The sequence below is a fragment of the Schistocerca serialis genome, chromosome 2, assembly GCF_023864345.2.
Source record: "Schistocerca serialis cubense isolate TAMUIC-IGC-003099 chromosome 2, iqSchSeri2.2, whole genome shotgun sequence".
Lineage (NCBI taxonomy): Eukaryota > Metazoa > Arthropoda > Insecta > Orthoptera > Acrididae > Schistocerca > Schistocerca serialis.
In genome coordinates, this window is record NC_064639.1 from 121,817,240 (window position 1) to 121,845,056 (window position 27,817).

The window sequence follows — 27,817 nt, forward strand, 5'->3', positions numbered from 1 at the left end:
TAGCAGTATCTTGACCAGACCATGGTATCAGGCACTGCTTGTAGCTAAAGAAGTGAGGAAAGGACACTGTAGCTCGACTTCTTACAGGAAACATATTGGGACTACCAAAACATCCCACCACCACCACCACCACCACCACCACCACCACAACCACCACCACCACACAACATAGATTCACTGTTATTACAATTGTGTGATGTGAAACATAACGTTATCTTATTTCTTCAGATTATCATGGGATTTTGAAAAGGACAAATGAGCCTCTTGTTTATTCATAAAATTTACAGAGTTTTGAAAATATGTATTTTCTGTTCTAACACTAAACACAGATGTAACTAATTGCACACTTGTATAATAATAATAATAATATAAAAAAACATATATTTTTTTGTGAAACCCATTTCTTCATAATTGCAAATATTCATGTAACTATATGCTTGATTTAATGTCCTTAAATAATTTTTGTATGAAATAAATTAATGTATTCTGCCATTTCAGTGTGAATTATGTAATTTTCAAGTAATACTGGTCCATGATGGCATTATTTTAACAGCAGTCAATGTACAAACTGCCAAAGTAGTTTCTCTCTCTACAATTTCTTGAAAGAAGATAATTAACAAGACTGCCTGCTCAGCCATCAATATGTTGTCTACTATCAGTGACAGACCTGAGCCTCCGTGTTGTTTGTATTTCACAATCACACATACAAAGTCAAACAGGTGCTATAAAGTACATTAACTGTAGTATTTCACAGTGTAGAAGTGAACTGCAAACTGCTAATGGGCAGAAATTTCTTAATGCAAGTGAAGTCTGAAAACTTTTGTACATTTGGACCTGTTGGAACAGTCACTTTCATAGGGCCTTTAGTTGAAATAATCCTAAAATAGACTAGTGTTGCAAAATAATTACATAATTCCCACAAAAATGGTATAATACATAAATTTACAATGCACCACACTTCTGGTAAAGTTATAGGATATAATCTGTGCCAAAAACTGTGTTTATGCTTTTAAGACAGTTTATGAAGTTTTGCAACAGATCAGGACACAGTCTTTTTTGTACAATACAAGCAATTTCTTATTGGTAATCATAGGTTTCTGTTTTTATCTGAGTTACAAATCACCAGTCACACTGATGAAGGCAATCTGCAGTAGCAGCCGAAACATCTGCAGTTTTATCACACCGTGATGCAATTACACACCTAAAAGAATCCTACTGAATTGGGTATTGACTGTGAAAACTTATACTCTTACATATTACAACTCAACTTGGAGGCAAAAAACTGGTGGGGGGATAGATACAGGGCATCCAACAAAAGACTACCCGATTTTAGAAATGAATAACACAAAAAAAGACCAAGAGTGGAATGCAATGAGCAATATATTTATTGTGAATGCTGTAAGAACTTTTTACATAAGTTTCAAAACATTAGTTACCAAATATGCTAACAGACAGTTCTTCATGCTGTACGGATCACATCTGCATGCATAAATAAACTCATTCTCTGCAAGAGTCTCTGCAATCACTTCACAATTTTTCAAAATGATCAGAGCTCACAGTAATGAGATGGCACAGACAAAAAACAAGTTTTCCACCACATCTTCTGGTATTTCAATGGAAAGGGATTCAGCTGCTACATAGAGTGAAGATTCAAGCTCATTCAGAGTGGTGGGATAGTTCCAGAGACAGCGTTTCTATGTGCCCCACAAAAGTAGTCACATGGAGGCCAATCCATGCCTGCACCAGTAAATGTGATACAATCCAATATAAGAATTCTACTCCTGAAGTATTCGTCAAGAAAGCAAAAGACTTTGCTTTGTGCAATGTGATCAAACTCTACCTCATATGAACCACTCAATGCCTTGTCGATACTTCAATGCTTGCTGTGTAATGACAAACTGTTCCAAAATTATAATTTGCATTCACTAGTTACCAATTCTCACCTCTGCTGCATACCACGTCTCAGAAGTTACTTTGTGAGAATGCAGTGCTTTTGCTTCACACAAATGTGGATTTCTGGACCCCCAAAATTGTCTGTTTTGTTTATTCATGAATCCATTCAAGTGGTAGTGTATTTTATCTGTGAACCAGATATAGTCAACATAAAATCCTTCATCATGAACCACTATGAGAACCTGCTCCACAAAGACAGCCCTCTGACACTCAATGGGTATGACGTGGCAACTAGATTTTGAATGAAAACATGTGCAGACTGATTCTCAGTATTGTATGCATGCTGGAACACTTCAAAATAGTATTTGTTGCAATTCTTTGGATGGATTTGTTGAATAAGTCCTGAAAATGTGGTGACATTTCCAGGAGTAACATTAGTTTAGCTGGGGCCACCATTCCCCACTACATCATTCGACATGCTGCCTGTCCATTCAAATTTGTTGAAGAGCTCACGGTTTTTGCGTTGAGTCCTTTTGGAACATTAAATTGTGTTTGAAAAAGAATCACATATTGCTCAAGGGAATACTCAATTTCAACCTCTTCCTTTGGTATGCTAAACTGCTTTCAAATTTTCAACTGTGGAACTGATCACTCTGGTTTTTGGAGTGCTATTTAAAGGCACTGTGTATTGCAATTACAGCACCGTCTGTTAGTAGCCTTTGTAACAACTGCTGTGAAACTTCTGTATAAAACTCCTACTGATTTCACAATAAACATGCCATATGTTGCATTCTGAAATGATGGAAATGACAGGTTGGAATATCAACAACATTAGGAAAAGGACAGATTGCTACTCACCATAAAGATGGCCCACTGAGTTACAGACAGGCACAACGAAAAGACTGTTATACATTATAGTTTCTGACCAAAGCGTTCTTCAGCAAAGAAAACACACACACACACACACACACACACACACACACACACACACACACACAGTCACACAATCAAGCACATCTCACACAAGTGACAACTACTACCAGCTGTGCCAGCTGGAGCCACTTGTGGTAGTGGTCATGTGTTAGTGAGGTGTGCTTGCTTGTGTGAATATGCATGTGTGTTCTCTTTATTTTAGAAGGCTTTGCTTGGAAGCTATAATGTGTAACAGTCTTTTTGTTGTACCTGCCTGCAACTCAGTGAGTCATCTTTATGGTGATATCAATCTAGCATTTTTCTGAGACTTGTTGCTTTCTCCCATTCATATTTGTTTTCATGCTTCTTTTGTTAATTATTTTAAAATCAGGGAGCCCTCTGTTGGACACTCTGCATGTACAAAAAGGATTTGCTTACTGAGCTGTTGAAGTTAACATTTCATCTTAAAGTAACTGGTTGTCGTTTTCAGTCCATGTGGTTCTTTAAATTATTGTAATAATAAACCAAAATAATATAGAAGATTAATGAAATGCTATTGTGACATGGTCATACTTCCACGGTATCTCATTTGTGTTTTGGTGAACAGTCTCAATTGGTGAATGAGACTACGTATATAGCAGAAACTGTAATACCTTGTTTATTTATCAACTTCTGTATCTGTTGGTCTAGGTATTGCCGCCTCCTCATCAAGGCATCACTCCATTTTTCTCTGAGGATGGAAAGGTCCTCTTCTTGGTATGAGTCTAATGGTTTCTGGAGACGTGACCTGGAACATATAAACATAAGGGATCCAAGTTTCCAGCTTTTGTGGTAAAATGTTATAAAATTACCTCACCTGTCTTTCAACAACTTCTTTGCCTCTACACTTCTGCCTCGACTGACATCTCTGCCCAAACTCTTTGTCTTTAAATATGTCTGCTTGTGTCTGTATGTGTGGATGGATATGTGCGTGTGTGCGAGTGTATACCTGTCCTTTTTTCCCCCTAAGGTAAGTCTTTCCTCTCCCGGGATTGGAATGACTCCTTACCCTCTCCTTTAAAACCCACTTCCTTTCGTCTTCCCCTCTCCTTCCCTCTTTCCTGATGAGGCAACAGTTTGTTGCGAAAGCTTGAATTTTGTGTGTATGTTTGTGTTTGTTTGTGTGTCTGTCGACCTGCCAGCACTTTCATTTGGTAAGTCACATCATCTTTGTTTTTAGATTTATAAAATTATCATAATTATTGTATTCACCTGAGTATAAGATGAATCTGAGAATAAGATGATTCCCTTTTTTCAAGATACTCTTGAGAAAAAAGTACTTTTTAACATATTCTGAGTAATTGGAATTACAAATTTTTATTGATATAAGGTGTCTGCCTAAAAAATTAACATTGCAGCTATTCTGAACTTAGTCATTTATTGATTTTCTACATTTTGATAATACACAGAAAAAATAAACAAAAATTAATTGTTTATATTAATTTTAATCTTCACTGCCTTTTCAATTTACTTAGTCTGTCATCTGTGGCAACACTATTTTTAATCATCATCATTTTCATCCTGACAGGACAGTTTTAAAACATATATCTTCATTCCCACAAATATTCTGCAGTTTGTTCTGAATATGTTTGGATTTCTGAGGTTTTGGTTATGGTGGGACCTGAACACACAGCGAATTTCGCTTCTATACTGATGTGAGAACATTACAGTGTCTCTTACTTCCAAACATATTGCCTGCACGCCACTCTCTCTTGGCTGTGTAGAACCAGCAGCTGACACTCTCCCTATCATTCCTGTCATACCTCATGGTCATCATTGACAACATTGATGCAGGAAACACATACGAGGCTTGTATAAAAAGTATCTGACCTTTGGCCAGAAAAAATATTTCAAATACCTGATGGGGTTGGAACCCTAATCCCCTTCAAAGTAGGCCCCTTGTGCTGGCACACACACAGCCCACCAATCCTTCCATTGCCAGAAACACTTCTGGAAGTCTTCTTTTGGATTGGTGTTCAACCCCATCGTCGTTTTACGCATTATCTCTTCTCTACTCTCAAAATGGATGCCTTCAATTTCGAAAACAACCAGAAGTCACAAGGAGCCATGCCTGGAGAGTAGGGAGGTTGGCGAGTGGCTGTAAATCCCTGTTTGGCCAAGAAATTTTGGATCAAGTGGGATGAATGTGCAGGGGCGTCATTGTAATGCAGTTGCCAGTTTTTCGTTGTCCACATGTCTGGTCTTTTGCATGGAACTGCATCACAGAGTCACCAGAAAACATCTTGATAGTACTCCTTGTCACTGTTTGTCCTTCCAGTGTGTATTCATGGTGCACAATTCCACAGACATCAAAGAAGACAGTCAGCATCACCTTGATTCTGCTTCACACTGCCGCACCTTCTTTGGCCTTGGAGACTCGGGATGCTTCCATTGCGGCAACTGTCTTTTTGTTTCTGGGCCTTACCCGTACACCCATGACTCATCTCCAATTATATGAGTGTTCAGAAACCCAAGATCAGTGTTGGTGGTGTCCAGAAGGTCCTTTGCAACAAACCCAAGATCAGTGTTGGTGGTGTCCAGAAGGTCCTTTGCAACATCAAAATGGAGGTCTTTTTGTTCCGGCAACAACAATTTGGGCACGAATTTTGTAGCCATTCGGTGCATGTTCAAATCATCATGCAAAATTGCATGTGCAGAATCTTTACTCACTCCAGCCTCTTGGGCAATCTCCTGCACAGTCAAACGATGATCTGTCATCACCAAATTTTGCGCCCTCTCAACAACAGCTGCACTCCAAGCAGTTTGGGGCCTGCCAGAATGCTGGTCACTCTCTGCTGATGTGTGGCCATTTTTGATTCGGTTGAACCACTCCTTAATTTGTGTTACACCCATCGTATCTTCTCCAGACACCTGTAGAAGCTTACAAAATGTTTCGCTTTGAGGATCACCAAGCTTTTGACAACATTTGATGCAGTATCTCTGCTCAACACATTCAGTGATCTTGAGAGAATTGGTAATCTGACGAACATGTTGTGTAGCACCTCACTCAGCGACCGACAGGCAACAACTGATGTGCTGGAAGGCGGGGACAAAATTCTGACATGTGCATAAAGTACTGTGTACAGTGGCACCACGCTATCATCTCTATTTTGCGTGGGCAAATCACAGGTCAGATACTTTTTAGACAGACCTCGTATGTATGCCTCTACTCCCAATCCTCACTTCTAGCATCTCCTACAGAAATTCATGCTACTGTTGAGAATTTGTCCTATTTTGAAGTCAATTTGATTGTGAGTACAAATGGATTCAGGAAAACTGCAGTTTAAACATGGTAGATGTTCATAAAAAATCAAAGTATGCAGAATACATTCCCATGATTACCTGTATGCAAAATCTGATGCCCACACGACAGTTCCCTCCCCACACTCATCACTGTTCACAACTAACCTAGTATCACTGTTCCCCCTCCAACGTCCCGCAGTGCTGTGCTTGATCAACAGTGAAACATGGACGGCAATATCTTCTAGGGTGCATGTCATATGTAACAACAGCAAGGAACACATAAATATAAGATCATAAACAGATTCAGTCCAATTCTAAACTTTCACTCATCCCACAATCTAGTGACATCTGTTGGTTCCACACTCTAGTGACATCTGTTGGTACTATCTCCACATTTGTTAGAGAATTTTTGGATTATTTTTCTTTCTTGTAACATATAAATGTCATCACCTCGTTCCAAGGCTGATTAAAAGCCGGGAACATTTTTCCCAGTATTCTATTAAGTGAACAGTAACCCAGTTTCTCATTTGCAACCAACTTGGGAAATCATTACATTTTCTCATAACCAATGGAGGGGGGACAGTGATACTAGGTTAGTTGTGAACAGTGATGAGTGTGGGGAGGGAACTGTCGTGCGGGCATTAGATTTTGACTTGGGTTCAAAATCAAGTAAGGGTTTTTGAAAATCAAATAATGGTTTTTGACGGATAAGACTTACATGGTATCTGCACAAGTACAAGAACTTTTACTGCAACTTGTTCAAATACAACAAAAGTTTGTAACTTCATAGAATTTAATGTTATGTCTTCCTCTGTTTCACAAAATTGTTAATATTTTAAGCAGAGCATTAATTTATAGCATTAGATAGCTAGTTCAGAGATACATTCATATCCCTTGCATTAGCTCCAAGAGTCAAATGTCCCATGATTCTTTGAACAAGGTCAACACTATATCGAGCACTTTAGTGTATCGGGAAATCTTGAGCCTATTCAAATCCAAGTACTGTTTGCTTAGCCCTACCCACTGGGACTGTTCAAAATAAATTTGTATGAAACCTTAATTTGACATTGCTCCCCCCCCCCCCCCCCTTTCCAAGTCTTATTAGGAGCAAAATTAAAACACAAAAAACTTTACCTTAAATGTTGCAGTTCATTTCTGTATCTCGTATCAGTGAAGAAAATGTGCCCACTGTAATTCAGTTTCAAGGAAGTACCAGATCACATTGATGCTTACCTAATAGATACACTTCCAACTGCAATACTGACAATGGACTGACAAATGATGGGCAATGTTCCCGAGTTCTGGACGGGTTTGACTTGCACCCGAATGCGTCGCTGCTGGCCTTGGCGGAGCTGATACACACCACCAGTCAGCAGGTCTGGTCGGGCTGACACTTCCACTGATGAGTATTCCCCTTGTTCATTTAGTTCCTGGATTTCTACCCAAAGTTCTATCTTCCGAGTTAGTTCACTCCACCTGACCACAAGAGAGGAAATATGCATAAATTATCAAATAAAATAATGTCCTAAAAACTTCAGAAAAGTATATTTTACAGGAAAGACAACTGTCTGATGTAAATAGAGCAGTAAGTGATAAATGCATCTCATCAATCATTGCCTCAAAATTTCAGAGCTTTCAAAAATGTAAGAGAGAGACTTAATGAACACAGTGTCTCTAGCATCCTCTCAATTCCATGCTATCTGCTCACTACAAATTACACTGCTTTCATATACTTTTATGTAAAGGAAGGATGTTAATGGAAGGGAAGATGCATGAAAAATCTAGTGCAAATGTAATAACTGCACACAAATATCATGAACATATTGCCTCAGTGTAATTAGTGGAATTTTGAATTTCCATATAGGAGAGGGGGAGCTTAGAAAATGTTTGAATATCTTTTCTAATGAGAATCTCTATTGCTATGCCAGTTTTGACAAAATAATACCTAACTTATATTCCAATTTATGACCACACATATTAATGACTAATTGTGAAGTGAACTATGGGCAAGGAAGTGTGATCTCTGAAAATTATGATCTGTCACTCTCTTGGCATTGATGACACATATTAATAAAATTTCTTGCAGTCACATATTTTGGTATTTCGATGATCTGGACCTACAAGGCACAGCCAAATAGCCATGTACTTGCAGTAGTTTATGGACTTCACCTCCCCTCGCATTGTTTGGGTTCTGAAAGACAGCATGGATTACCTTCTAAACTACTGAAATAGTTCAGAATAATTCCCTGTTGGACACCTGTATTAACTCTTCTTAATACAATACCTTGTTACTTCCAATCACAATAACTTTCACAATTTTTGATTGTCATCCTGTTTCTATTGTTGACACGACAACCCTTTCCCCTCTGCCTGTAAAACATCTTCAAGCCACGACATCTAGAAACAAGCAGTGGATATGCTAATTTTCTGTCCCGCATTGTAGATGCAATGCGCCCATTTCTTTCATCACACCCACGCATATTGCAAACCATTTCTCCCACAGTGTGACATCTAAAACTTAGCTAGAAAGAAAATAAACTTTCTTCAAATCTCATGAGCATTTTTCATCGTTATGAAGGCTCGAGAGATGTGCTATATCCTTTTATCACAACTAACATGCCACATCTCAGTTGGAAGGTACTGTAACTCCCACCTTATGACAATCTGTTCACTATTTATGTTTATTAAAATAATCACTATAACTTACATCAATGTGGTCAGATGCTTAGGAAATGCTACACATTTGTAACAAAAATATCGAAATCCATATTTGTTATAAAACAATTATCAAAGTTCTAACAGGATCAGCAATTTAGCCATTTTTAACTACATACCTCAATTCAGCCATTTTAACTACATACCTGTCTGCTAGAGATCTTGCTTTTGCAAGCTGCTGTTGCTCCACCTCCCAACCATCCTTTGAACGGGTAAAACCAGCACAGCGATGACCCCACACTTCAATAGACAATGCTCCTTCTGTGAAAAATTAGGGAAATTTTTCTACTTTTATTTTTAAAATGCTACACGCAGAATGAAAATTTCAGGTTGCAGAGTAACATTAATCTTTTACTACAGCTGTACACGTTTTGGTGCACTGATCATTCACATTATGAAAATGAACTTAGGTGTTTAATTTGTTGTAATTATACAGTGTGGACAAGTGAATGGAAGCATTATCTCAATAATAGTCTAGATCACAATTTTATTATACTATGGTGCATAATAAATAGTATAATAATTCTACATAATAAATGATGTAGACCAGCGGCGGGCAAACGTTGCACGCGGCTCATGAGCACACAGCGCTGCACGTGTGCTGCTTGCGTGCAATCACCGAACGGGACAGTGCCGACAGCCTGCAGGTTGCGGCAGTGTAGTGCCAGGCTAAGCTGCGGACGTTGAAGCAAAGCGACCACTGCGTAGTGAACGTTGTATTTCAATAACCGGAAAATGCAGAGTGAATCAAGGAAACGGAGAATTGGAGATCTGCTATCTTTGAAAAAGGAATGGGAGAATCATTTGTTCCCTGTGGAAAAAAGTAAAAATTGGAAATGTATAATATGTGACAGTACTCTCGCTGGTGAGTGGAAGTTTAATATTGAACGCCATTATAATAAATTTCAGTATGTTGCCGTTCTTAGTGCAATAAAAGAGGAATTTCTCAAGAGATTTTGGGATATATCTTACTTATCCCAAGGTTTTGAATAGTTCTCAAGAGAATCTGGTTTCTGTAGCTGATATTCATCTCAGTTTGCAAATGGAATTAATAGATCTACAGTGTAATTCTCGTCTGAGAGACAAATTCCTTTTGGCAAGACGTGTAATAGATTTTTATCACGACTTTCCACAGCAAGAGTTTCCTCGTCTCCATCGTGAAGCCATGAAGATAGTCAATGTTGGGCTCAACATACTTTTGTGAGAGATTTTTTTCTGTTATGAAAATTAATAAGTCTCGGTTAAGAGCAAGCATCAGTAATGAAAATTTACGTAACTGTTTGCATTTGTCTGTATGTAGAAATTTTGTTCCAGACATTAAACGTATTGTAAACTCCACCTGTGATAATTAAATAAAACGTACCGTAGGTAATAGGTACTCTTTCAAACCATGATTACTTTCAAGCACTCCTACTGACCTTACTCCTTCATTTAATAAAGCAGGCCAGGAAACAAAATGCATTACAGGGGAAGAAGCGGAGAGACGGTATGGTGGGGAGGGGTGAGGAGCGGGTGGCCAGCTTGCTCCTCTGTGCACGCAGAACACCTGTTAACTGCACACGTGCATGTGCACCGCACACGTGCAGAATTCCTGCCCGCCACTGATGTAGACTGTGTTACGGTAATCAAACAGAATATACAGCACACTGTATTGTCTCCACATGGTGTAATTCTGTCTTCTAGTACCAGGGAAACATTTGGACATGACTCTTAATCTTTTTTAATAAGGTGATGCAACACATCAAAATCTACATTTGCATAGACTGAGATGTCTCTCATGGGGAGGTAGTACCACTATTCAAGAGGTGTGTCTCTCAGATATTAAAATTACGTAGCAAAACAGTACTATCTGCTGCTAATATTGTATGTGAACGGACCTCAACAGTTCAGTGACACAGAGGGCAGACAACTGCAGTTGCAAGGACAGGCACTGCAGTTCGCTGTTACACACACTCAAAAGTTCACAATGTCTTCAGAAAACGTCACTAGGAGCAATTTTCAGACTTTTGAAACAAAATGTCTATACTACTTATAGCTTTTTAACAATTTTGAACATACTGATTTCAAATAAAGCAAAAACAACCTATCTCAGAAGCTTTATAATGAAGTTGAAAATATTACCAGTCTGCTCTTACATTAAAGTGGCACCTATGGATTAGTTGTGTACATATAACCTTCTTACTCTAAAAACTGTCAAAATGGCTGTCATCAATGATATGCTGCTGAAATCATTTGAAATGGAAGAAAATATGTACAATATTAAAATGGTGGTGGTGAATACAACGGAAACATTTTGTCCATTACTCTGAAGAATTGTTTAATGCAGTAAAAGCACAGGTGTCCCATACCATACGCATGTTACTCCAGCCAATATTAACCCAGCTGCCAATTTCCACAAAGATATTTCAGAAAATGAATCCAACATAAATAATTAATGGTATCAAATGGTAGCTCTAGGTCCAGGCTGCAAAAACAAGTTGCAGGAGTGATGGACTTAACACACACACTACTCATTCTGTACTTATTGTACATAAATTTACAGCTCTTTCCATACTTTACTATTCTTACCTGAACAATGTTCCAAAAATTCCTCTGTAACAGGCACCACAAAATCCTTTGTATGATCAAATTTGAAGGTCATAGATGCATTGCCTGATGAACATGCTGCAGGATATTCTGGGTCTACCACTGGTGGTACAACAATAGCTTCTGGATGATTCCAGAACACATACTGACAGAATACAAAATTTGAAAGAGAAAGAGGTAGACCTGTTGCTTGCTTGATAGTTACCTAGATCAAAACAAGTTATGTGTTTTAATACAAGTACCTCTGTAATTAGTAAAAAAGAATGAGAACCAAATGTGTAAAAGAAAACAGAAAAATTGTTTGCCCTTATAACATGAAAAGATAAAATTCATGTGATGCTACATTTTACGTACATTGTTGCACATGTTTGTATGCTTAGACTCTAAAACTGAGAATTCACTTTCAGTGATGCTTTTATTTGCTGCCAGTGTCAAATTCTAACATATTATGTTTTGTTTGTACTTCTTTAATGTTTCATTTTTGTGACAGCAGCAGTTAAACTTACCCTGCAAGTAACTTGACTACTGGAAGGAATTTCTTCTTCATCCTTTCCACTGTCACCAGAACTTTCTGACGCAGCTTCTGCTGTTCGATCCTGTGGAAATGATCCAGCAACACGACTAAGTTCAACCTGAAAGTAAACAAAATTTAGAAAATCAGTTCCACATCATTTGAAGGGTTCATTCCTTCAAATTTGAAGGTGGTGTGATGGTTGTTTTCATATATGGTATTATCATGTTGCACATACTGTACATAATTTGCTTCTACAGAGAGACACTTCTGTCCATAAATCACTATACATTGGAGAAAGAGTCACTTGTGTAAAATGCAGCTCACCTCTTTCACGTACAATACCCTCCAAACCGCATTTGCAGGCCAGTAGGCAGATTCTTGACTACCAATCTGTGATACAATAACCCCAGCCAGCCTCAACATGTGTTGTGACATGTGCATATGCATTCATTCATATGAGGATATTAACAAAGAGAGAGATCTTAATAAATTAAAAATCCATAATACATTTCTCATAGAACCAGAATCCATTCTTTATGATTAATTGCCAGTGAACTACACAGAGGTGAAGAAAGTCAAGGAATACTACCTAATATCGTGCCGGACCTCCTTTTGCCCAATGTAACGCAGCAACTCAATGTGGCATGGACTCAACAAGTTGGAAGTCACCCGCAGAAATGTTGAGCCATGCTGCTTCTATAGCCAATGGTAACTGCAAAAGTGTTGCCAGTGCAGGATTTTTTGCACAAATTGATTTCTGAATTATGTCTTACAAATGTTTGATGGAATTATCTTGGGTGAACCAGATGGTCAAACCAACCATTCATAAAAATTTTCCAGAATGTCCTTCAAACCAGGTGTGGAAAATTGAAACCCCAGTGATACGGCGCATTGTCATCCATGAAAATGCCATCATTGTTTGGGAACATGAAGTCCATGAATGGCTGCAAATGGCCTCCAAGTAGCAAAACATCCAGAAGACCCAGTCCATTCCACATTAACACAGCCCATACCATTATGGAGTCACCATCAGCTTGCACAGTGCCTTTCTGCACCATTCTCAAGCCCTACCAACAGCTCTTACCAACTGCAGCTGGGAATCATCGAACCAGGCCACCGTTTTCCAGTCATCTAGGGTCCAACCAATACGGTCACGAACCCAGGAGAGGTGCTACAGGCGATGTTATGTTGTTGGCACTTGTGTTGGCCGTCTTCTGCCATAGCGCATTAACGCCAAATCCTGCTGCACTGCCCTAACGGATCCTCTAGTTGCAAGTTACACCTCGATTTCTGTGGTTATTACATACAGTGTTGCCTGTCTGTTACCACTCAAGACTCTACACAAACGCTGCTGCTATCGGTCACTAAGTGAAGGCCGCCAGACACTATGTTGTCCACAGTGAGAGGTAATGCCCCAAATGGACTGCAGAATATTGAATTCCATAATGATTTCTGAAATGAAATGTCCCATGCGTCTAGCTCCAACTACCATTCTGCGTTCAAAGTCTGTTAATTCCTGTCATGTGGCCATAATCACATTGGAAATGTTTTCACTTGAATCACGTGAGTACAATGACAGCTCTGCCAATACACTGCCCTTTTATATCTCGTGTATGCAATACCTCAACCATCTGTCACATGCGTGTATTGCTATCCCAGTGTATTTTTGCTATTTATATTATTTTGAAGTATGTAAAACTTCATAGCAAAGTTATTCCGTACAAAAAAAATGGAGGGAATGGAGGCAATAATAGTCAGATTTCTTATATACTCAAAACCAGTATTCTGTAATCTGATTTCTGGCATGATCATTATGTGATGCAAAAAAATTACCATGCTTGCATCAGTTGGTATCAAGATAGAATGAAGAACCTTTGTGGAGTGAAGACACTGTTTTCATTCTTTGCCCCAGCAGCTAGAGCTTGGGCACTGCTCTTTCCATCTTTCCAGCAGGTATGAAAACTATTTTCTGATGTCAAAAGCTTTCTGAAAAGCTGTCATTCTGAGGTCACAAAATTCCAGCACAAAGCCACCTCAGCAATTTTCTACAACTTCTGTGGTTGCAGTTAGATGGTGCACTCATATGTCACTGACAAGGATTGCAGTCAGCTCTTGGTACTTACCCCCTTGAGCCATGATAAAGTTTTAATGTCCATTACCTTAGATACAAGCTTGGAATGTTGCCCACAATTACACACCACCATTTTGACATTGCAGGCAGAACTATATAGCGCGGGAGGAGCAAAGTGACATTGGCATTGCCATATGGTAGGGAGCCAGTTCAACGATCCCTCCCCTTTGTGATCTTGATCATTTTCTTTATTTGTTCAATTCTCGCTCTCTGATTTATCTTGATATCATTCACCCACAGTATCACCGGTGTAGGGGTAGAATCTAGCCACGAGTATAATAACAGGAAAGACTCTTTCCTTCTCATCACATCCATATGTCTCCCCTGACCTAGGGTTCTGGGTGACTTTTTGGAACTCAACCCCTTTTCCTAAACCTCTCCAGTACTTTTCCTTTAGCCTTCTTCCTTCCTCTTCAACTCTTCTACCAGAAGAAGGAGCCACTGGCTCCGAAAGCTTGTAAAAGTTAAACCTTTTTGTGTGTGCCTTCTCCTGCTTCCGCTTGGTGAGTGGATTTTATATTAATCCACTTACATTATATAGTCAATAATTGATTATCTTCATTGTTATAAGTGTTCACTCACAGAAATACAAAAAGATGACCTCTAGATAATATGCTGTGTTATCAAGTTTCCGCACATTAGTCTCACAGCAGGGAAAAATCTTGCTGTGTCAAGGCTTTGTGCCTACTCAGCCAGTAACCAACAACACAGCTGAGTTATGTCAGCACAGACCTGACAGGGAACTGCTCTTCAGATGACAGATAAGAGATAATCACACTCTGCCTGGCCACTGGGCAGCAATCCAAGTGCCCCAGAGTCCACTGGCTCTGCAGACCTTTTCTCTTCTGCAGTCTTCGTGAAGGAAAGTAGTATCTACAGTATCCTAGCACCCAGGCAGTATTTAGTCTGGCAGCTAGTCTACGCTCAAGCAGTTCATTCTGAGTGAATTTCCTGGGACAGCCACTGATGCAAAAGAATTCTCACAATTAGGATCACACTCGGGAGCTGTTGCTATGACAATGCCACTGTATGTCGACCTTCACCTCCAGCAGATGATAGCTACAGACTTATACCATTTGTAGCCTCTACATCAAACAGACCTGGCTTCTGATACTGTGACCAGCAATTGGACTTTGTAATATTTGTCTTTGGTTTCCATCAGCAATGTGCCATATTTAAACTTTTGTGTATCCTTCTGGGACTTTAAATTTTGCTTGTCCTCTTGGGAATTTAACTATTGCACATCCTTTCCAGACTTTGATTGTGGAGCGCTACGTGTAGGGGCATTCGATTTTGGAACTTCCAGTTTACTACTACATTATCAGGCCTCCAGTCTTCAGATCTTCAGTATTCAAGAAGTGACTTGCTTTTAGTTATTGTCTTCATAACTAATTCACATTGGAGAAACTTGTTTATGTGTGTTACAATAAATTACATATTCATTTTCTACCTGGGTACTTTTCCTGTATGACCTTCCTTGGATACATCAAATCATACCTGTATATCTACTGAATAATAAAGGTTTCCTTGAATTTTTACTTGTATGATATTACCAGCATTTTATTAATTGAAACAGGTTTTCTTTTTTAAAAAATTACTGCTTAACAACATTCTGAACATGCCAACAAGAGATGCCAAAAACACTCTGACCTAAAATTTTTTGTGGGAAAATTTCTTTGGTATTTTATGCAACTCCACATTCTTTTCCCTTTTTATCATCATAAACTACACTAATCAGCCAAAACATTATGACCACCTAGCTAATTGCTGGTATGTCCAAGTTTGGCATGGATAACACAGCAACGCATCATGGCACGGAAAAAATGAGGCCTTGGTAGGTCACTGGAGAGTGCCACATCTGCACACTCAAGTCACCTAAATCCTGTAAATTTTGGGGAGGGGAGCAATGAGCTCTGACGCCAAATTCAATCATATCCCAGGTGTGTTCGATAGGGTTCAGATCTGGTGAGTTGGGTGGACAGCACATCAATTGGAACTCACCACTGTTTTCATTGAAAAACTCCGTCACACTCCTGGTATTGTGATATGGCACATTATCTTGCTGACAAATGTCACTGCTGCTGGGAAACATGATCATCATGAAGGAGAGTGTGTGGCCTCCAACCAGTGTACAACATCCCTGGCTGTCACAGTGCCTTGCATGAACTCACTCCATTGCCATGGATGCCCACATGAATGTTCTCAAAGGCGTAATGCAGTCACCGCCAGCTTGCCTCCATCCCACAGTACAGGTTTCAAGGAGCTGTTCCCCTGGAAGACGACGGATTCATGCTCTCCCATTGGCACTATGAAGAAGGTATCAGAATTCATCAGACCATGCAATCCTCTGCACTGTGCCAACATCCAGTGCCGATGGTCACATGCCAATTTCAGTATTGATGTTGTGGTGTTAATATTGACACTTGACCCATTGTCAGGAGCATTTGGTGCACTGTGCATTCAGACACACTTGTATTCTGCCCACCATTAAAGTCTGATGATAGTTTTGGCCACAGTTCACCACCTGTCCTGTTTTACGAGTCTGCCCAGCATATGATGTCTGACATCTGTAATGAGGGGTGGCCATCCAACTCCACGACGTCTGGATATGGTTTCACTTTGGTTTGGCCACGTGTTGATAACACTCACCACAGCACTCCAAGTACAACCAACAAGTCACGCCGTTTCTGCAATGCTTGTGCTGAGCCCTCAAGCCATCACAATCTGCCCTCGGCCAAAGTCAGATAGGTCACACTCAGGTCACACTCCTCCATTCTACACACGGACAGCCTGCTCATTGATTCTACATGTACCATGTGTGTGTCTGTCTAGCAGTCATTCCTCACCAGGTGATGCTGCTATCGCCTGGATGGGTTTATATCAATAGTAGGTCAGTCGTCATAATGGTTTGGCTGATTAGTGTATTTTACAATTTATCCCTCACTATATTAGCAGTTTTGTTCTGTCATGGGCTATGGAAATTACTTTATATCTTTTCATAAACAGCTACAAGTTATTTTTGAGATGTGAATTTGAAAGTTCAACATAAGCTGTAAAATTATATCTGGTGTGCATGTATGATCACAAACCATTGGTATTCTTTGATGGCAAAGTGGTGTGATTTAGCAAAACAGGTATATTTCACTGAATAACAACTGTATAGTACAATAAGCTCCATCACAGGTAAAAGAAAGTGGTATTTTTATAAATTCGATGCCATTCTGCCCACTGTTAAAACTGGCAGTGGCAAGTAGAGACCAACAAGAAAACCGTACCAAAATGCAAGGAAATCCAGTCAAGTACTTTTGCAAACAAAAGCCATTTAGAAGTTAATGAGTTACTAACCTGCAAACGACCTGCAACTTCTCCTTGTTGACTAATAATGGGTGTGTGATAGTCCAATTTTACATCATGGAAAAGAACTTCCAGAAATATATTTGCAACACCAATCAAGTTGTGATTTTCCTGAGATTCATAAAAAGGATCAAGACCTTTTGCTGGAACATCCTCCTGAAAACAAAGTACAAAAAATATTATCTTTTGAGAGCTAAATGAAAGTTACATTTAAAAAAAAGGATCAGATAATTTACCAGAGGGAGCCCCTTCTCCTTCTTTTCTTCATACAGTTCTCGCATATCAATGAGTTTGTTTTCCAGCTTCTCCATAGACCATACCTGACTGCCTTGCTTCTTACGTTTCACAAGTATTGCTGGCTCACTTACGAAAGAGCCTCGCTGTAATGGAGTATAGGTATACATTTAATGCTGGTCAACAGTTGCATATTTAATTTAGTAAAGTAAAATATTATAGTCCAAACCAATACAAAGTTCTCATTAAATGATAAAGTCCTAAATGAGAAATGCACTGGCAGATAAATCAAAACCAGAAGAAAATAAATGATTCAAAGAGTAAACATAAATACCTTACGATTAGGACTTAGATTGGCTGGAGGAATCTGAAGTGTGACACTGAATGTTGTCTGTCGTCCCATTTCTTCTGCTAAGAAATTTGCTTCTTTAACCAGAGAATTGGCTCTTAGTATGTCAGCCTTGAGCTGTCCAAGGCTGCGCTTGAACATTTCATCCCTGCAAATGACCCAAATCATAAAGTTAACAAAAAGGGTAAGAGCTTTCTTTATAGAAAATGTATAACATTATCTGAGAGTTGAATTATTCAAGTCTGTTTAGGGCTAGACTCTTAATTATCATTATTTTGCATGGTATTTACAATGAAATGCCTTTCTACTATGAGCAACAAAGGCGAAACTTTCTTGAATGATTTATCATCAGAGAAATAAAAGTGATTCTTATTGGAAACTCAAAACAAATCAAGCAAGGTATTACACAAAAGTATTTCTTGAACTTTGAGTACTTAAAACACTATCTAAGGGCATTACAAAGCACTTAGAGTTTTATCCAAGCATATCGAGGGGTCACAGAGAGAAGGCATAAAATTAAGTGCTGGATGAAAATCATGAATCTGCTGTTTTAAATATTGTAAATTATTTTTAACTTCTGCAGGAGAATATCATGATTCACACAGTCGAGTATATCATATGTCAAAATGAATATATCCTGTTCAGCTCATAGTTCATTTTAATATTCAAAACTGATTGTCACTGAAATATTTACATATTCCACTGGACCCTGATTTTTTTTTGTGAATTTAATACCCAGCTGAATTTATCAACATCTAAAATAGGGAAACATTTTCAGGGACAAAAACCTTTGATTTCAAAATGAATTATAGACTGAACTGGCTACTCATTTTGACGTATGGTATATTACTGCAGAATCAATACATGAGAATTTGTTACTGTGATAACTCATAGTGTTACCACTCGTGTTGCACTGGTATCACCATCACAACATTTTGCAAGGCACTTAAGTGATCCATCGCTATTTAACTCCGTGCACCAGCACCTGGTGGAGCAGGGGCAGCCACCAGGTGGTAGGATGATCAAACATCAGAAGACAGCACCGCATCAGGGCCTGTGCGCACCACTTCCAGTCAGTGCCACCTCGACACACTGATCACCATACTAATGTCATATAACCCAGGGCAGGGAGCACTTTGGACTCGTACGGAATGCTGGAACTTCGTGCATGTTCTTATTTATGTGTGGAATTACTGCACAAGTGTCACGAGAGTCGTCGGACTTTCGCGTGTGTGTCTCACAAAGTAGAAAATGATGACTGGCACATTCTTGGAGGTGGTGCTGCTGCAAAGTTTACTGCAGCAGCATCTGGGAAGCCAATGCCATTTGGAATTGCAACAGCATGAACACACAGCCATGTTGGCTGGATGTTGACCAGATTGTTGGTAAACCGACAGCAACTGCAGCCCCATCTGCCTCTCTTCCACACCTGTGAAGAGTGTGCAGAAGACTGGGAAACATGTGAGAAGATTTATGGCAACACTTCACTGCCTTCAAGGTAATGGACACTGATAACCTTACAGCTCTTTTTCTGTTGTGCATTATGCCCCATGTGTATCACTTGTTTGTAGTGTTGGCCCTGCTTCATGAACTTGCTTGCCTCTCATGGTATGAAATGTCTTATTATCACTGGCACACTCATGTTATTTCCTTAAGGATGGAGTTTTATCAGTACATGAAGCAAACTCTTCAATAATATTGTGCTTCAGCTGTACAGTTGCAGGGCATCAGTCAAAAGTGCCACTTTGTTATCTCTCAGTACAAAGTGACATATGCCAATACTATGCTATCATTAGGCTAGCCTCAGATAAAGAGGTCCACCAACAGGAACTACAATTTGAACGCCCTACCTTAGAAGAGGTCCTTCTATTGCTCAATCATTTCAAGTTCCTTGTGTGGTAGGTCACTATCTGGATTCCTGACTCGATGTGGCCACTGTATCTTGGCCAACAGCACACATTTGGGTTCAGGCATATGCTCACAGTATGAAATCATGGTGGTGCTGTAAGCCACATCCCACATAAACACATCCATGGTGGGCTGTTTCCTGCAAGCCCCTTCCTTCATGCCTTTCAGCATTGCTGGCATAACTGCTCCAAGTGTTGGTCTTCTTGCCATCACTGGTGGGAACAAGTTGTTCACCAGTGTGTGTATCTATGGGAATCTACTTCAGCTGCAAGAAGATGGTCCTGCAGTGTCTCTTATTAATTCTCACACTTATCTACGTCTCAGTGCACCATCATTATCTCCTGCTACATGACCTCTTGTAAGCTACAACAGACAACAGATCCAAATTCTTGGACAATCTATGGCAAACATGGCATATGAGGTGGTGGTCCACTCATTAACCTTTCTTGTGGTAGACAATGCTTTCATGGAAAGCTTGTTTGGCTTTTATGCTTTCACACTGTCTGGGTTCACATTCACCAAATCAGTTACCTGGTTTCTGTCGAAGTGCCATAACAGGAACTTGATGAACTTTACAAAGGTTTATTCAATTTTCTTTTTCTTTTTTTGCCTACACTCAGCAAAGATAAGGATTTTACCACTCATATCACCCTTAAACCAATGACATCGCTTTGTCTTTCTTTTTTTCCAGGCCAGGCTGGTGCTCCTGGTGATTTATGACCAACTCAAAGAGGAATTCAATAGGTTGACAGTTCTGGAGATGACTGAACCTATTTCATCCAGCCAATGGGCTACACCACCAGTGATCAAGAATTTTATTCTGCTAGTTCCATCATTGAGGCAATTGTAAGGTGACAATCGATACACAGTCTGTGACTGACATGTACCCTATTCCGTGTCCAGAGGATTTGGTGACAAAACTGACAGGAGACAGCTATTGGAGGCATATATGCAGTTCCCTCTTAATGAGGCATTTCAGGAGTTACTTGCCGTCAACACCTCCTACAGCCTCCAGAAATATAAATGGTCAGTTTTTGGGGTAAAAGTGCTCCGACTCTTTTTCATCATTTCTTGGAGCAACTCGCATAACATATTCCTTGTTCTATCAACTATCTGAACTATATTGTGGCAAGGATCCCTCCATTTACGAGAATTTGTGGAACCTTCAATTTCTATTTCAGACTCTGCAGGACACAGGTCTCAAGTGCAATCTGGATAAAACACACGTCTTTCAGCCCGCTATTGAGTATCATTTACATCGGTGGACCCAATCAACTAACACTCACATTGCTGCCATTTATACTCTTCCTCAACTCACCAACCAGAAGGAGTTCCAGGCTTTTCTGGGCAAAATAACTTTTTATTACAAAATTCATCCCACAAACAGCTACCATCGTGTATCCTCTAAATCAGTTACTGAAAAAGGGTGCACCATTTTTGTTTGTATGATTGCATGTGACCGAGCATTCAGGATTCTGAAGGGCAGTCTTTTATTGGCTTCCCTGCCTTGCCACGTTTCAGCTGGATAAGTAGCTCATCTGTAGCCCCACAGTACGCCTGTCACACAAGATGGCCCACACACTGCAACAGTGGACCCCGTCCCTGAGCCACTACCATTCCATTCCATTCAACAGATCAGTACTCCAATGTGGATGCTCTCTCATGCCCTCTGAAGGGTCCCAACCCCAGTTTCCACCTGGAGGAAATTCTTTGCTTTTGTCTCAATGAGGAAGCTCAGCAGGCACTCAAGAGTTTTTCTATTACGGGTTCACAAATTTCTTATGCTATCAGTGTGGATCCTGTTCTATACCAGATGCAGCAACATATCCAGTGGTGGTGGTGAGAATGACCTTTGGCACATGCATTGGACCCTATCCAAAATATTTTGTGCTGTGCTACAGACAGACCTTTGGTTCTTGCATCATAGCCACAGGGGGATCAGTTTGGCATTATGGATGAAGATGTTTCCTCGCCACTGTGTCAACTGGTCTTGTGTCGACCAGGAAACTGAACACTTAACTGCTGTGTGTCCCAAGCATACAGGTTACCAGCCACTCTGTGGCAATGTTACTCGCTGCGGCTGACATCCATGCAGCCATGGTAATGCACCCCCCTGGATTCTGTGAGCCCCTCTTCGGATGCATTTTTGTTACTCATCACTGATGCCTAATCTCGGTTCCCATTCATTGTGAAATGCGCTCGACAACAGAAGAGTCTACTGTGCATACCCTCAACCAGATTTTGGCTACTGAAGGCCCTCGCCAAACCCCAGTGATGGATAGTAGCCCGCAGTTCACGTTTCAGACCTTTTAAGATTTTTGGGTGCAGCATGACATCCACCGTGTCTGGGTGCCCCCACTTCACCCACAGTCCAATGCAGAGACAGAATGCTTGTAAAGAACTTTAAAATGCAAATGAAGAAGTATATCAAGGACACCCCAGCAGAGAAGGTATTCACGTGTTTTCTAAGTACTTGCAGGTCCACTCCTACTGGTGAGAAGAGCCTGGAGGAGTTGCTGCATGTGCACCAACTGTGCAGTGCTGCACATCCTGTTGCCAACCCCTCACCCACTTGATGTGCCTCAGTTGCCATACCATGTGCCAGGGTCCCCGTCTGGACTCACGCCTTCAGTCACTGAGTGCGTTGGGTTCGGCAGTCATCCACGGACAGTGGGTTCGAGATGTCTCCAAGCTGCAGCCAGGTGACAGGCTGGTGGCCTACCACCACAACCGATTACACCCAAGGGTAGGGTACTGACCTCTGCCACCCTCACAGGCTGGCCGGAGTGGCCGAGCGGTTCTAGGCGCTACAGTCTGGAACTGCGCAACCGTTACAGTCGTAGGTTCGAATCCTGCCTTGGGCATGGATGTGTGTGATGTCCTTAGGTTAGTTAGGTTTAAGTAATTCTAAGTTCTAGGGTACTGATGACCTCAGAAGTTAAGTCCCATAGTGCTCAGAGCAATTTGAACCACCCTCACACTTCCTTCTCAAGCCATCCCACCTTTCAGAGCCTGGTCTTCTGTCTTCTCCACCAGTTGTCATGGCATTTCCTTCTTTGGTCAAGCCTCCTGTGTGTGCTCCCCCTTGACCACAGCTCCTCGTCTGCTGTCTTTCTCTAATCCCTGCAATGTTGTCATGTGCTGGTGGTGGAAGACGTCCTTCAACAGGCAAAGCTGCTGGGGGGGACCATAGGCGCCACAACAGCACATTCCTGCTCCCACCCCCGAGTGGCTAGACATCCATATGACACCCATTCTGGCATTGGCAACCCTGGTGGATGACATTGCACTGCAGTGTGTCTGCCCACAGTGTACTCATCACCACCAGAGCCACTTGTGGTCATACTCTCCGGTTGCTGCAAAAAGGGACTTTCTACCTGCGCCACAGGCAGTGCTCTCTGTTGCCTGGGAGGCTATGGACATCAGCTTCCTGCATCCCACATGGCACTCCAAAGTATAGGGGAGAGATGCTGGATTTCACTGAATCATTGTCACTCCCTCTCCAAGGGAGAAGAGCACTCTGTGTTGTATTGGTGCCTGCACCATGGCTGATGGTGCAGGGCCAGCCACCAGGTGCAGCATGATCAAATGTCAGAAGGCAGCACCACATCGAGGTCTGCACACACTGCCAATAGTCACTGCCACCTCAACACATCGATCAACAAACTATCGTCGTATAATACTGGTGCAGAGAGCACTTTTCTCATGTTGCTATTGTAGTTTCTCATTTTAACTCAGACTCTGCTCTCGTGATGAATTGTGATTTGTACCTCAGTCTCAGCCTGGCTTGTACTCTGGACTTGTGTGGGGTATTGGAACTATGTCACATTAAAATGCTTAGAACTTCACCAGTGTTCTTATTTGTGTGTGGAATTACTATAGTTATGACTGGGAATTATTTTTTGATGTAACTAAGTCATTTGATTTGTGAACCATGATTTTCTCTTACATAACAAAAACATAATTTGCAATATTTAAAAGAGCATGTTCTTGATTTTCATCCATGATTAACTGTGCACCTTTGTTCAGTAACTTTGCCATATGTATGTGTAAAACCATAGGTGACCTAATGACCACAGGTAACATTTTAAGTACTACAATACAAGGAATACTTCTGTGTAACACTTCTCATAAATTCTCAAAATTCTGAAAGTATGACAACAGAAACATGGATTGTTACTCTTTACCCCTATTTTATCTATGCCTTGGGAAGTGGCTTGATAAAAGTATATTTAATATGGTGTATGATGAGAAATAATCACAAGAAATGAATTACTTTAGTAATTTAGTATACAGCTGAGCACTGTTGAATAAATATGTTAAATTCAGATTATAAATGATTATTTCTGAATCACAAACATAAGACAGAAGTATAATAATACAGACTTGTCAATTACAAGAGCAGGCATGGATCTGGGTCAGTTGGTTATTATTACATGCAAATTAATTTAAAAAGTTAAGATCATACATTTGTAATGCAGTCTTACCTTTCCTGTGCCCATCTTTCTACTCTCATTTGTGTTGTAGGAGTACATGGTGTTATTTTTCCTAGGCGGAATGGGTCAAAAGGTACATATGGCGAATATGGCGTTGAGGGGGACAAAATATTCCTCAGCTGTTGAAACTGTCTTTCATATTCTTGTCGTTGTTTTTCCAGAGCAACTGTGAAAATTATTTATACTGATGAGAAAAGTGCTTTCTAATATTCAAACCTTTTATATCCCACACCACAAAACAGAAAGCTATTGTCACATACAAGAAAAATATTAACATTTACCTTGCTTGTCCTCCTCATGCTGCTTTTCTAATCTTGCAATGGCGGTCTGTATAGGATCATTACTCAGTTCATTCAGCATAAGTTCCTCTCTTGCAAAGTTGTAGTCAATTGTTTGTGCAGGTGTCTGTGGTTCCGACATGGCTATAAATAAAAGGACAAATGTGAGATTTAATACTAACTTGGATGATAAGTTTGTTAATAATGTTACCAGAGAATTAAGTGATGTGCACACAAATATACATCGAAAACTATTTCAAACTTCAATGCAAACCTGTGCTTCTACCCCCTCCCTCCACCTCCCTTTCACAGCATATATGTAGAAGGGTATTCATGAGTTACCCAGTCCTTCAAATACTTTATGACTAGAGTTTGGCTTTGTTAAAATTAATGATAATTAATAATAATAATAATAATAATAATAGACAGAACCAATGAGGAACTGAACAAGGACTAAAGGACAAAGTTCTGGTGTGGATGATGATCGTAACAGTAGTAGTAGTAGTTAATAATAATAATAATAATAATAATAATAATAATAATGACTAGCTGTTATTGGCAACACATTTATGTGGCTCAGTTGGTTAATGGAAAAGAAAGAAAAAAAGAAAGCACACATTTAATATATATATGGGAACTGGATATATGTCCTAATCTCCTTCTCTGTACTTTTTCTGTCCTCCTCCGCCTCCTCCCCTTCTCTTTATCCATCTATCCCTCCTCTCTTTGTCTGTCTCCTCCTCATCCCTCTCTCTGTTCATTACCTCCTCCCACTTTCTTCTCCCATCTTCTCTTTCTCCTCCCTCTGGAACACAGAGTCCCAGGTTCCATTCCAGCCAGGTTGAGAATTTTCTCGGCCCGGGGACTGGGTGTTTGTGTTGTCCACATCATTTCATCACCATTTGGGAAAGTGGTGAGACTGGACAGTGAAAAGATTGGGAATTTGTATGGATACTGATAACCATGCAGTTGACTGCCCCACAAACCAAATATCACCACCTCCTCCTCCTCCTCCTCCTCCTCCTCTACCTCCTCCCCCTCTCCCTCCATTTCCTCCTGCTCTCTCTTTCTTCTTATCTCTCTGTCCATCACCTTCCCTCTTTCTATTTCCATCTTTTCCTCCCCCTCTCTCTCCATCTCCTCCTGGGCCCTCTCTCTGTCCATCTCTTCCTTTCCATTTTTTATGTTCATTTCCTCCATCCCCTCTGTTCATCTCCATCCCCCCCCCCCCCCCCCCAACTGAACTTTAGCCATCTTTGTCATTATTGCAAAGTCATATTCATTTGAGTATTGTGTAAAACTTTGAAGTAATTCAGTTAAGAAAATTTTCAAGATTTTTGGTAATAAGGTTTCCTCTTCATATATTACATGTTTATTCACATATTTATATATTTTTTTAAAAAGGTACAAACAAACACTCATATTTGACTACAACATTGTGTCAAACTTCCCAAGAAATTAGTGAAGAGCATTTGAAAATTTATCATTTTTGACAAACAAACTTCTACATTTTTGTTTATACAGATAATAACACAAATGTTCATAACATGAAAATTTAACTATCACCACACAAAATCAGAAAAAAGATTATATATAAACTGTCTCTACATACCTCTTAATCTATAATCGACAAAACTCGTATTGATAAAACTATAGTATTTACTCATTATACAATTCTGTAATACACACCTGAAGACTTCGGACAATTGACCCTGAAAAAATGGTGATTGCCCCACAGTATTCTGTCTCCATGATGAAGAGGTGTTTTTTCAGTTACAGGGTAACCGTTGACATATGAGCGGGCGTTATTAATGGGCTCCATAAAAAGACCACCATCTTCAATTGTAATCACACAGTGCTCTGGCTGTATACCTAAACCTGACAGCTGTATATCTTGTTCTGATGGGGCATCTCGACCCCCAACAAGGGTACGTTCCTAAAGAGAAAACATATCACACATTTCTGTTGAATGTATTTATGAAAACAATTTTAATTTATAAGACAATGTTCTACAATAGTTGCAGTAGCTTCAAGTTACATGCTTCTCATTTCTTCCTTTATGGCAACAATGAAAAGTGGATTATTAAGCATAAGCAAGGTTTTTTCAAAGAGCATTCACGTAACTACTGTAAGATATTATCGAATGTCAGCTTTCATAAAAGTACATTATTTATATGAGGATAGGTCACGACTATGTTAATAAAATAGTGGACAAAATGTTGGTACATTTTACTGCAGACATTGTAACATATTTGACTAGTTGGCAACAGTGAGTTATGCTGGATTTTACACTATTTGACACCATATGTTTTATATAACTATGCAAGATGTTTTAAATGCCTTGTGATACTGTCTTATGATACCTGATGTGGGAGTGAGGAATGAAACCTACACTTTTAAATCCACTCATCCATCTGGCTGAATTTATTATAACTTCTTTTATGTGAATTGTCTTTTCTTTTAATACTTACGAGCAGTGGGGCACAACCTTCACAATATTTAGAGTAGTAGACAGTCAAAGATGCTCAGGATTTGTTGAAGAAATGTAGATCTGATATGGTGGAGGTTTTTTTGTGCTGTGGATTAGCAGTAGCAAAGTTTGTACATCATGTGACCATAGGCTCTACTGTGGAGATGGAGAAGGATGAGAAATTCTCTTTCTTAAATGTGTCATCGAACAAAAAACAGGTGGACAAATCAGCCATTCTGTGTATACAAATCTGAATCTCTATGGGCCTAACTTGCATTATCCAGCTCAGAAGAGAACTATGCTGAATATCCTAATACACAGTCAGGTCTTTTTCTGACTAGGACTCTTTGAATAATCTGATGACGGAGCTCAGAAAGAACAGGTATTCAGTCTGTTGCATTAAGTCAACTCTCTTGAGGAAATCAAGACATGAAGATATTTGCATAAGACAGGAGAATAAATAAATAGTGCAGCTTCCATTCTGTCATGCAAAAATGAAGACGGATTTTCCAACCACTCAGGAAAACCAAAGAAAATTAGTGAATTCTTAAAGATTATGTTGGCCTGTGAATACCAGGGACTTATAATATTCTTTGTGAGTGTGACAGCATTTAAATGGGGCAGTCCATATGAACTACTGCCAACTGATGTGTTGAACATTGATATCATCTAAAGTACAGAAATTTTGAAAAATC

The 27,817-nt window shown here is 39.9% G+C and overlaps 1 protein-coding gene across 1 annotated transcript in view; it reads right to left on the bottom strand.

Moving 5' to 3' along the window:
- LOC126456801 (kinesin-like protein KIF13A) overlaps window positions 1–27,817 on the bottom strand; it is a 233,078-nt gene that overhangs the window by 110,200 nt on the left and 95,061 nt on the right. Inside the window, exons 10-20 of the mRNA XM_050092590.1 lie at window positions 26,342–26,588; window positions 24,656–24,796; window positions 24,366–24,540; window positions 17,956–18,118; window positions 17,624–17,767; window positions 17,379–17,543; window positions 11,895–12,020; window positions 11,371–11,593; window positions 8,949–9,063; window positions 7,321–7,563; window positions 3,459–3,592 (exon numbers count right to left, since the gene is read on the bottom strand). Coding sequence (XP_049948547.1) covers window positions 3,459–3,592; window positions 7,321–7,563; window positions 8,949–9,063; window positions 11,371–11,593; window positions 11,895–12,020; window positions 17,379–17,543; window positions 17,624–17,767; window positions 17,956–18,118; window positions 24,366–24,540; window positions 24,656–24,796; window positions 26,342–26,588 — 1,876 coding nt within the window. The remainder of the gene's footprint in view (window positions 1–3,458; window positions 3,593–7,320; window positions 7,564–8,948; window positions 9,064–11,370; window positions 11,594–11,894; window positions 12,021–17,378; window positions 17,544–17,623; window positions 17,768–17,955; window positions 18,119–24,365; window positions 24,541–24,655; window positions 24,797–26,341; window positions 26,589–27,817) is intronic.